The sequence below is a fragment of the Haliotis rufescens genome, unplaced genomic scaffold, assembly GCF_023055435.1.
Source record: "Haliotis rufescens isolate VD_foot unplaced genomic scaffold, xgHalRufe1.0.p SCAF_9, whole genome shotgun sequence".
Classification (NCBI taxonomy): Eukaryota; Metazoa; Mollusca; class Gastropoda; order Lepetellida; family Haliotidae; genus Haliotis; species Haliotis rufescens.
In genome coordinates this window covers 38283412-38296061 of record NW_025964383.1, presented here as the reverse complement: position 1 = coordinate 38296061, position 12650 = coordinate 38283412, and the positions used below count along the sequence as shown (strand labels likewise).

Below are 12650 nucleotides of genomic sequence, written 5' to 3'. Positions count from 1 at the left end.
GTGGACGACAACTGGCTGCAGAGCATATACTGATTACACGTGAGGTTGCCTTGCATGGTGACCAGGTCCCGCTTAATTGCAATCGTGCGAGATACACCGTGCCATCACCGAATCTCTCCCCTCCCGCGTAGTTCAATACCAACGTTGCTTTATCCAATCATAAGAATACATATCTGGAAATGAATGCCAATTCATTCATTTTGCTACAGGATTTGCCGTATTAAGCGCCATAATCTTGACCAAAATGTACGTAATTTTATTAGCACACCTGTATAAAACATGAAAGTTACATGACAGTCCATATTTTCTAGCGCATATTACACATTTCTTACAGAAAATAAACAGGGCAGAACGGGCACGTATTAGCAATTTTTTTAGTTTCATTAACGTTTGAACCCAGTTCGTTCACTATTTTGAAAGCTCGATCTCAGAAAACAAATTTAATTCGGCGTTTATGGTTTTAAAAAGCGCTCTCCTTTGACCTTCTAAGTGCCCGGTCGCTTATATATGGCGAACACAACATTTCCAATTTTGAAGCCATTATTTTGTTTGTTTGTTTGTTTGTTGTTTAACGCCGCACTCAACAATATTCAAGTTATGTGACGATTGGGTTTTTTTGCGAAGAAAAAACTCATAATTTACAAGGGACTTACATTTTTAGCAATTATTCTACTCCTTCATATTCACATACACTTTCAAATAAGAAAATGTAGGGGTTATAAGAATATGCTGGACAGATATTTGTAGTTTTTGGATAGTTCACTTATGTCACATAGGCTACACCCAAAAAACAAAAAAATATTTAAAACCCAATCGTCTGACCCACTGCCTTTCCTTTTTAAAGTTAATGTTCATCTTTATGCATATTATACATTTTTGTGAAACAAATCTTACCATCAACACGTATCACCGAAAGAGCTTGCTACGTTCACTATCACATCATTCGAAATAGGTGAGCTTCAGAGCTTCCTCTCTGCATTAGTTTTGTTCGTTTATGAACTCTATTTTTTGTGTAATTATCTTAAAATTTGATTATATACAAAACGTAGTTGGGTGAATATCCATAACTGAACCAGAAAAAAACAGAAAAGAAAATCAGAGAATGCGTGGGGAAAATATCTGAAATGCCATTTTTACTGAGAAATTTTGAAACCATTTTGTACAGTGCTGTTTTCAGAGAAATACTTTTTAAGAGTAGTGAAATAATCATTTGTGTGCGAGTATAAGTAGTAAAATATCAATTTACATGAGTCGTCGCATACTATTACTTATTTTTTAGATCTCCACACTGAGACAATAAAATAGAACTTTACGAGAAATTGATGTCGTAAATATATACCAGAAAGCAATTTGCAGACCGACTTCCGGCGAGTCACTTTACGGTCAAGAACATGGGGTTCTATTATAAAATGTGTGTCGCTGTTGGGCTTATTGCCCTGGCCCACGCGGCGTATTCGGCGGCACAACGTAAGATATTTGTGTTATTTTGACAGAAGAACGTTTGTAATCACACAGCTTAATTTTATGTCTGTTTACCTCCATGTTTCACCCTCACGCATGCTCACGCGTTTTGGCAAAGATGAAATGTCTTGATTAGATGAATTTCTTTTTTGTGTGAGGCAACAATGCAGGTTACAGGACGCAGCTTGTATGTCCCAAATTGTCTCAGGCTGCTGGCTGTGGCTCTCGCTTCACAGATCTCATGTGCCTCTTTGATCGTTAGGGTTGGATTTTGGAAGGTTACCCATACACTATCCTTAACCGTTGGATGCCCTTTCCGATCAAGCACCCCTTTACTATCATTAGAATAAGGTACCCCTTTCGGATCAAACACTCACGATCCTTAGGGTTGGGCACCAATTTCTAATTAAACATCCCTTTAAGAACCTTAGTGACCGCCTCCATGGTCTAGTGGTAGTGTGTCTGCCCGGGCCCGAAGGCCCGGGTTCGATCCCCAGCTGCATCGAACCAAAAGACATTAAAAGATTGTACTTGTTGTTACCCTGTCTGGCGCTCGGCATAAAGGGGCTAAAACAAGGACTGGTCGGCTTGGAGTCAGTATACTGTGTCTGAGTGGGGTATTCATGTTAAAACTGCGGCATGGTATCTCGGTGAGCAAGCACTATAAATCGGCATTAGTTCAGACTAGTACAAGCAGCCGCACACACGCACACATGTGCATGCACATCACTATATAAGTTCAATAATCTTGGACGCGCCGTGAAACCCAATTTCATCTCACCTTTAAGAACCTTAGGGTTAGGCACCTCTTTACGATCATTAGTCTGGTTTGGGCTTAGTTGTTCTTTTAACAATTTAATCGAATGTAATTTGGTAGGAAACTCCATGCAGTTTTTATCAAGTTTCAAGTGTCACAGAGAAAATGACTTTTGCGCATACATATAGAGGTAAACATTCGAGTGTTGATGACCTTGTAAACGAGCACTAATTATTTGTGATAGCACCTGTGGTACCATGGTAAAGTGTAGGCTAATTGCATTAACTCGTAAGACAAGCATAGGTTCGAACGTGAGTTCGATCCTCCACTCAGCACGACTTAAAATCTGAAAAAGTGTGCCTGGTAAAGTGTACCACTCCCATTACCGAACTCAAGCAGTCGCAACATTATGTAAATGGGATCCAAGAATTTAGATGGATTAGCAACAAAGCTGTTTACAGGGTGCAGCTTAGTCTCGCACATTTGGCAGTTTGTAATCACATTGCAATCACTTGAGGAAACATTGTGCACTTAAAAGGAGATCATGTGACAGTTAATTTATAATTAGATCCTCACTTCTTAGTTACGAGGGGTTGCTATAAAGTTTTGAGCCCAACTGCGAAAGATGTATAATACCCCCTTAACTGTTTCCATGTACATATATTAAGTGCAATAGTTTCCATGCTTACAGGCCGCATTTCAACCAAATACACAACCAGGCAGCATATTTCTGCAGACATCAAAGTGACTAGGTATTATCTGTTGATGTGAATGAACACATTTGGCTACCATGTTGTCATCAAGTATCTCCTACTGAAAGGGCTAACTCCACCACCCAGCAGGGGCACGGGTGGCCCAGCCGTCTAAGGCGCCGCAATTCGCTGTGCAGAGTTGCGTGCCTTGGGCATGCCAGAAACCTATGATTGTAGGGTTCGAATCCCGATTCGCCCCGATTACGTTTCTAGGTTTGTCAGCATCATACCCGTGTACCGAAGTGGTAGACATCTTAGACCTGCATCACTTCGGGCTTTCCTCCCACATTAAGCTGACATGCTGTGATATAACTAGAATAATGTTAAAAGCGGAGTTAAGCTCAACTCACTCACTCACTCACTCACTCCACCACCCAGCCATGCGAACATGGTGAACACTTAAAGGGATGGTGCTCCTTCCTGTTGAGAGCTAGGCAGTGGAAAAATCGAAAGAGAGCCTCGAAGAGGATCCAAGACTTTTCAACTGCCACCACTAAGGAAAATGTTGATAAGTTATATGATATGATTATGGATGATCAACAACTCACCACACGGGCATGAGAAAGTAGGCATGAGAGAGTTGAAAACTTTCTTGAGGAATGAACTGGGTATGAAGTTTCAGCACGCTAGGCTCCAAGGCTTCAGACTCCTGATCAGAAACGCTCCAGGTTCATCATCTCTCGTGAGAATTCAAGTTGTTTTGAAGCAGACCCACCGATTTTGTTAAGGGATTTATAACTATGGATGAGTCTTTGTTTCACCACAATCAGCTAGAGACTCCGCGTCAGAACCCCAGAATCAGGACAATGCCTGTTGTGGCCATGGCTGCGATGCATGTCTGTGGCTTTGACCACTTTGAACATCCTCAGTACACCTGATTTGGCACCTTCAGATTTCCTCCTCTTCCAAAGCTTGAAGAAAGAACTGTACAAAACATTATGCAAATCCAAATGACATCATTTCTGTAGACTTGCACAAGTCTCTAAAGCAAAAGTTATTGGTTTGGATCATCATTTCTAGATTATATTAATAAGAAGAAAAAGTTCTACCTAAGAGACTGGTGTCTGTCTATTTATCTAGACTTGCCTATTATAAGGATAGCATTACAAAAACGCCCATGGGCTTATCCTTCAGTACAGCCTTGGAGCAAGGCTATCATTTCTGCTGTAGAGGACTTTCTACACTTGTGGGATCCAGGCCCTGCAGCATTGTTGGACCTCGGAAGGGATGATGTTGAAAAATAATTAGCAACCAGCTTCATCAATGAAGTTTGTCATAGTTAGGCCCAGAAGTTTTCAGCCACCCTTCATACTTTTACTTCTAAGTGCCACTGAAAGATAAGTGCATGATAGTACTGACTCTCATTCAATGTCATTTTACTTACAGACAGAACCTACTTGCGGCTTACGGAGAAGGAATTTACACGTCTGCCTATTGATGTAAGTACCTGGGACCTACAGTGGCTTCAGTCATACCTGTTTAGCTAGACCATACATCAGTCTGTCCGCGCTGTATTCCGCAACTCCACAGTCATGCCCGCTCTGTGCAGAAATGTACCTGTAATGCAGAAATCACATTTTGTGCAGCACATGCAGAATTTTGTGTTTATCTGCCGCAGAATTAGTCAAATGCACTGCAGAATTTTGATATGTGAGTCCAAAGCTTGTTCTAAGCATGTAAATGGATATTTTTTTTGTTTTAAAGTGAAGTTGATTTTTGTATTATTGCTTAACGAAAGTGCATGTCTGTATGTATGTTTACTCTAGTGATCTCCAGAGCTATTCTAGCCATGGATAAGTTTATCATAAAAATGTCTGCCACAAGTCAAATGGGTGCAAAACTACCAAATTCACAAAAACTTAGCTGAAAAGTTTGCAAAATTGTTTTGCAGACTTTGCAAAATTTGGATGGAGAATTTACAAAAAAAATGACCATGAAATACAGTGGTGATTGATTATCGCTGTTGGTTGATTTATCGTTGCTAAGAGAACATGTCATCCTCAGAAACAATCACTTAGCGGTGGAAAAACCACGAGAAAACTCAAAAGTTATTAAATAACAAAAAAACAATGTTTTTGTTTCAGATCCTAGTGCAGTCCATCCTTGGTCTTCTGGCCATTGGCTACGGTGTTGTCAACGTTTCTGGCAGCTTCAGGGAAATCAAGGCTAGTGCGGAACTGGAGAATAAGTGAGTTGTGGTGTACCTTCCACGGAATTAGGGGGGCACAGGTGGCCATGTCGTGTTGACGCACAATGTGCTGTACAGAGTTCTGTCCCTTAGACGTGGCAGAATCTGATGAATGACCTGGTTTGTCAGCACAATACTCGCTGTCATTGGTTTACTTGCCTAAAATTCAATGCTATTATGTATTACGTTTTTAATAATATTTATCAACCTTAAAGTTTAGATTTTTCACAGAATTTTACTAACATGACTGGTTCCGTTGTCGTGCTCTGTCACCCAGACCCTAGAGAATAAATTAAAAAAGGAGTCCAACTCAAACCTAGAATGATTTGGCAAGTCTACATTGCCTCAGCTCTAGCTTTGAAATTAAGGAATGTTCTGGGCTCCATTTGGATTTTAAGACAACTGTATTTCTGGGACTAAATGGCAGGCTCCGGTTGTCATGGAAGCTTATGACATCAACCATTTATGAGATGTACTAACTTTTTCCTTGGAAGATTTCACGGTAGATTTGATACCTGTAAATTTCATTCTTAGGCTAAAAAAATTTATAGTCTTGGTTCTCAGGCACTGCCCACATCATCATAAAGTTCACTGCACGTTTCGTTTTTGTTTCCATTTGCAGTTTTTTGTGTGCATTGTGTTTTAGTATTTGGATTTTTATATTTTTTTAAAAATGGAAATAAAAAAACGAAACGTGCAGCAGACTTTATGATGATGCAGGTGGTGCCTGAGAACCAAGGTTATTATTTTTTATAGCCTTAACAATGACAAAATAAATACAGATTGTACTAATATTGGATATGGTATTGATGTGGCATTGGGTGAGTGATATTGCCGGAATATTGCTAAAAGCGGCGTAAAGCCATACTCACTCACTCTATATGTATCAGGGGCGTAGCCTAGTGGTTAAAGCGTTTGCTCGTCACGCCAAAGACCCGGGTTTGATTCCCGACATGGGTACAATGTATGGAGCCCATTTCTGGTGTTCCCCGCTGTGATATTGCTGGAATATTGCTAAAAGCGGCGTAAAACCTTACTCACTCACTCTATATGTATCAGCCCACACTTCATGATGCTCATGAAGTAATTACTTATCTATGTTGCATTTCAGAACGTGGGAGATGTTGTCAAACAGACAAGCGTTCTACGTCTTCAACCATCGCGGAAAAGCTCTGTTCCAGACAGAAGAATGAGGCCATGGATGTTTGATGTGTGACAGATCTGTGATGGATGTTTGACGTATGACAGTGGAAGAATATCTGGTGATTCAACAGAGGGGCATCATTCATACAGTGTTAATGTTGGAACATTCACTGTTAATGATGACAGTAATTGTGGCAGACTTCAATTTCATTGGAGCAAGGCACACAGTTTGCACTTCCTGTGTAGAGTTACGTCCCTTGGCTGTCAGGATCCGCTGTTCGTTGGTTCGAATTTGATCTGATTCTGATCCAAGAACTATGGGCATCTTTCCTGTGTGTTCCATCAAAGGGGCATTCCACTATATTAAGCAGATATGCTATTACAAAGTGAGATTAAACTCACTCACTCATGAAACTTGTAAATTGTGCATTTATGTACCCGTATGAAAATAGACACAAAACCGAAGTGGAAAACTTTCATTAAGAATTGACTTTCACATTTTTCTAGACTAGTTTCTGAGGGAGTTATTTTATAGACTTATTTCGTTATTATATTGGTAAATTTGATAGTTCATTATTGTTGTATGATTGACAGGTTTGTACTGGGTTCCATGCTGTAGTTTCAAAATATAGGGGGAGCAAAATAAGAAATGACCTTAGGTCTTTGTTGACAAAGGTCATAGATTGCTGTCTACGAATCTTTGTTGTGAACGTGAATATATGAGAACGCTGTAGTCGTCATCTTGAATAAATGTCAATGTCATGTAGGAAATACTTGTTTTTATGGTAACTATGGTAACTGTGAATGTCCGTGAAAAACATGTTCCATCAGAAAAAATATTTTGAAAAGAATATTGATTATATGAGCGTGTGACTTGTAAATAAGTATGAATGTTGTTGACTGTTTCCTTTTTGTTGATATGTTGTTTATGTGATTAATTTAACAGCTCATTCTGCTCTACATTGTAGGAATATACTTAAACAATATGGCATTTAGGACCAGTAATATTGTTTTTATATGACTATGTTACCATGGTTACTATGTCATCCTTCCAGGTACCCTTTCACACATGGTCACTTGCCCAATGAGTCAGCAGTGTAACTGTTTCATAGTAGGCAGAATCCAAGCCCTATAAACTCGAAGATGTCAAGGTCTGTTTGCCCACCTACTAAACTACTTGCCGTGTAAATTATATCAGTTTAGGCTTTTCAAAATTTATTTGTCATGCAACATTTGTTATGTTTTTAAAGCAGTTCGACTCAATTTCGTTTTTGCACCGGATTCCAAGTTTTTGCACAAGTCATGCCATTCTAAGTGTGTCCAAGTCACAGGGGATTTAGCTGTGGCCACCATCGGCCCGTCTCTTCATGCTTCAGGGGCATGACCAAAAGAGATGAGGAAGCAAAATTTCTTTATAATTTTGTAAACTAATAACGAACTAAAGGTAGAAAGTAAATTCCTCCCTCCATACGTAGTTTTAAGTTGACATGACATGAGATTATGTATTTAACTCCCTAGACTTTCCTCTCATTGGTATCATATAATTGCCTAGTTCCTTGATGATCTGTCTTAGCAAGAGCTAGTGCCTATAACATGAACAAGTCATGGAACCCTTTTCTCAGATTTGAACTATGTGTATGGAAGTTGTGAGTGTATATTTAGATTTTAGTCCTCCACCAAATCCTAGATTATGAATACTGTATTGTAAATGGTTTTTTCTACAGTATCAGTACTTCACAGGTTTTGTTTATACTAGGTTCCTCCATCATTAGTTGTGATGTGTAGTTAACTAAATAGGCCTGAAGTTAAATGAGCTGGTTGTTGTACAATCCCTTCCAATACCTGACGCTGAAGCAATGTCTGGAGCTGATGTCCGCATGGCTGAGACACATGTTTTAAAAGAAATATTGCCATTTTTGCAAGTCTGAGCCCTCGTTTGTCCAAGCACTTGCAGGTTTTCCACTTGCTTCAAACAGACTATTTCTGGGGGGCTGGGCGGCCAGTCATCCAAGGCACTGCAAGTCTCTGTGCACAGCTGCGTCCCTCGGGCACACCAGAAATCTATGACTGGGTTTGAATTTTGGTTCGCCCTGAGTTTGTTTCTTGGTTTGTCAGCACCAGACCCATGGATTTCACAAAAGTTTCACCTCCATCGCTTTTGTTTTTCTTCCCACATAAGCAGACATGCCATGATTAAACTGAAATACTGTTTCTAAGCGGTGCTGAATCAAACTCGTTCACTCTCCGAACACGTCTTGATTCGTTGGTTAAAAGTAGCAACTAGACTGCAAGTGTCTTCACAGCTGATTGAGGAATGTGGTGTATACATATGCGTGTGAAGTACTGTCGATGAAATGATGACTGCTGTAGCGTCACCGTCAGTGTTATTATTCCAGTGACATAGCCAGAGTATGTAACATTGTGTACGTGTGAACAATGATACTGATCCCGAGGCCAGAGTATGTAACATTGTGTACGTGTGAACAATGATACTGATCCCGAGGCCAGAGTATGTAACATTGTGTACGTGTGAACAATGATACTGATCCCGAGGTCAGAGTATGTAACATTGTGTACGTGTGAACAATGATACTGATCCCGAGGTCAGAGTATGTAACATTGTGTACGTGTGAACAATGATACTGATCCCGAGGTCAAGGATGTAACATTGTGTACGTGTGAACAATGATACTGATCCCGAGGTCAGAGTATGTAACATTGTGTACGTGTGAACAATGATACTGATCCCGAGGTCAGAGTATGTAACATTGTGTACGTGTGAACAATGATACTGATCCCAAGGTCAAGGATGTATGTGCATGTAAAACGCCATCGCTGTATAGACTAGTGATTCATGTTGTATTTACTTCTCTCTGTGCTGTATATGACCCATGCAGAACTTGAATAAAGAAACACCTCACATCCTGAGATTCCTACACCGTTTTGCTTTTTTTTTGTTGTTGACATTTTTTATTCCTTTCAAAGGGTTGTACATCAGGTTCAGAGGTTACACAGTAGGTTTAGTCAATTGTCGTGGTCTTGTGGGAGAGCGGAAGGTCCGGGGTTCGATCCCCGACCGCGTCATACCAAAAGACGTTAAAAGATGGTACTTGTTGTTACCCTGTCTGGCGCTCGCCATTAAGGGGCTAAAACAAGGACTGGTCGGCTCGGAGTCAGTATACTGTGTCTGAGTGGGGTATTCATGTTAAACTGCGGCATGGTATCTCAGTGAGCTAGCACTATAAATCGGTATCAGCCCGGACTAGTACAAGCAGCCACACAAACACACACGCGTACATGCACGTCGCTATATAAGTGCAATAATCTTGGACGAGACGTTAAACCCAATTTCACCTCACCTCACCTACACCGTTTTGCTTGATCATTGCTAGTCTGTCATACAGAACCTGAAACAAGTATATCCGATACAGCCCATGCAAGTCTAGATTACTGCAGCATCTGAAAATGAGTTTCCGAGCTCATAACTATAATTTAACAACTGTTGTTATCTGTAAAATATGTTCATTTCAGGGACTAGATGTTAATGCTTTTATTTAGGTAATGAGGCCACCGGCCCATTATACACGTGCAGAGCATGATGGCATACAAATATGACAGAGCGCTGAATTATAAGATTTACAATGCAGTGTTCAAACTGTTAATATTGGAGTTAATTATATGACACAGGTATTCCCTTGAAAATGGAATTACGTTTCTTACCAGCAAGAAATACATATTTTGCTAAATTGTTGCAAATACTTTGATTAGTCGAGCTGAATAATAAGAACATTTTCTCACGACTTGGAAACATGTGATTATAATTGGGTATGAGATTAGACCGCAGATCAAGATAGAACGGACACACCATACAAAAGTGGAACTCATCTTCGATAGCACTTACAACACAGAGGGGACAGAAACGTTCATGTCTTGGTATATTATGATATCTGCCTGTTTCAACCATAAGACGATGATTGGATCCGAGAAAATTCAAGATATTAATTCGAAATAATGTTACATCAATTAATCGAATCCAGTTATTATATGAAAATTTATCCCTTACTGCAGAGAACAATTCAAGCTTAGAACAAGATTCACAATTATTTTGCAACACTTGATTTTCAATGTCTACGCTCCTTTGCCTAAACTGATGTAAGAATAAGTCAGATCTACCAACACCCCGTTGTAGCCATACCTCTGCAAATCCGTAAGAAAACAGCAATGATTTAACCTTGAGTGCCCAGCAAGCGTTGCCATTCTCTGCCCTTTTATATTGAAAACTATATGTTTTTTTCAAAATCAAATTATTATCTTGTATCAATAGTCGAAGCCAAAATTTTATAATTTTTAAATAATGTGACACTTTGACGGAGTTTCTCATCAAGACAGATTTTACAAAGCTATTTGGTGTTAGTCAAGGTCATTGCATTAATTTTGTGAGGGCTTCCAAGTTACATTACCCCATGATTCTTGTAAGGTTAGAATATTCATAGGATATTCTTGTCGTATGACTTGATGGAAGAGGTCAGGCTCTGCAACTTGGAGGATTGCATCTCAGTGACCCTGATGGAGGACATTGATCATGCTATCAATCACTGGATTGTCTGGTCCTCTTATTGACAGGCCCTCTTCATGAAGCTGGAATATTGCTGCATGAGGTATAAAAACATATACTGAACCAAATTAAAAACTTCACAATCCTAAAATTTTAACATTTTGACCAGTTATCATTGTGGGCCCTTATTGTGTATTCAAACAGTAATGGCCACGTATAATAATTTTCTTCAGATAACACCCGTTTTTGTGCAGGTGAATCGATCAAAGTCATGTGCACAGCACTATAGTGGCAAAAGTGTTTTTTCACGTGCAACTGGTCACGTGGCCATAATACTGCAAAAAAAGAAAAAACACAAGAAAACAAAAGTCTTTATGGCCATTTGTCAAGCCACGCCTTTCAAATGTGCAACGTGAACGTGCCATCGGCATGTTGCAGACGGGAACGTCCGTAGCTGAAGTCGCAAGGACGATGGGTTGTAGTCGACGGACTGTTTATGATTTACAGACGCGTCTACAGCAAACGGGTACCACCGCTGATCGCCCTCGGCCAGGTCGACAACGTGTGGCGTCACATGCAGAGGATTGTCAGATTGTCTTACGTTGTGTACAGGAAGTTGACAGATTTCAAGGCGGAAGTGTCATGGTGTGGGGTGCTTTCTGTGGCAATGCACGTTCCAGGCTTCTTGTCATCTGTGGCAACCTCAACGCTGCTGCTTACCGCAACCATGTACTGGCACCAGAACTTCTGCCTTTTATGGCAACACATGGACCCGGTTTGATCTTCCAACACGACGATGCCAGACCCCACACAGCAATTTTGACAAGGAATTTCCTTCAGAATGCGGGAGTCCACGTCATGGACTGGCCGTCAAGGTCTCCCGACCTCAATCCCATCGAACACGTCTGGGATGCTCTTGGCAGAAGTCTGCGCACTCTCCAGAACCAACCACAGAATTTGCAAGATCTTGGCACCATTTTGCAGCAACAATGGCGTCGTCTTCCCAATCATGTGTTCACAAGCATCTCAAGGTCCATGTGGAGGCGTTGTGTGGCAGTTGTCAACGCACATGGTGGCCATACACGCTACTGAACTTGTGTGCCATCAGATTCTCGTGCTTGGGACATGATTTAAACTGTTGATGTTATTACCGAATACCGTAGGTGCTTGGAACAAATTATGGTTACCACCGTTAATTAAAATCCTTCTTTGGACATTAATGATAAAAAATTACCTTCTCTGATACATTTGTCCGTTGTATATCATAGATGGGATTACTTTTAAAAATGTGAAGTTTTTAATTTGACTCAGTATATATATATATATATATATATATATATATATATATATATATACATGTATATATATATATATATATACGTAATGCCATTATTCAACAATTCACTCATTTGTAAAGATGGTGTTTTACACTAGTTGGCAATAGTTTCACTAGGTCTGGGGAAGAATGAGTCTAAAGTTAGTGTGAGTGAGTTTGATTTTACGCCGCTTTTAGCAAAATTCCAGCAATATCACAGCGGGGGACACCAGAAATGGGCTTCACACATTGTACCCATGTCGGGAATCGAACCCGGGTCGTCGGCGTGACAAGCGAACGCTTTAACCACTAGGCTACCCGACCGCCCCCTAAAGTTAGTGCAGACTAAAGGTCATCAGACTCCATGACTTGCTGATTGTGCCATGCTCCATTGCTTTCAGTGTCTGATGCTGTGTGAAGATCCAGGTTAGAATTGGTATTCAGCAACTCATGCTTGTCGTGAAAGGCGACTAAATGGG

At 40.3% G+C, this 12650-nt stretch overlaps 1 protein-coding gene across 1 annotated transcript; it reads left to right on the top strand.

Moving 5' to 3' along the window:
* Positions 1 to 1334: 1334 nt before the first annotated feature.
* On the top strand, positions 1335 to 9237 carry LOC124139549 (ER membrane protein complex subunit 5-like). Its single transcript, XM_046506709.2, has 4 exons — positions 1335 to 1467; positions 4357 to 4409; positions 5055 to 5158; positions 6270 to 9237. Exons 1-4 carry the CDS (start codon positions 1392 to 1394, stop codon positions 6349 to 6351), a joined length of 315 nt encoding a protein of 104 aa, XP_046362665.1. The 5' UTR covers positions 1335 to 1391; the 3' UTR covers positions 6352 to 9237.
* The last annotated feature ends 3413 nt before the right edge of the window (positions 9238 to 12650 follow it).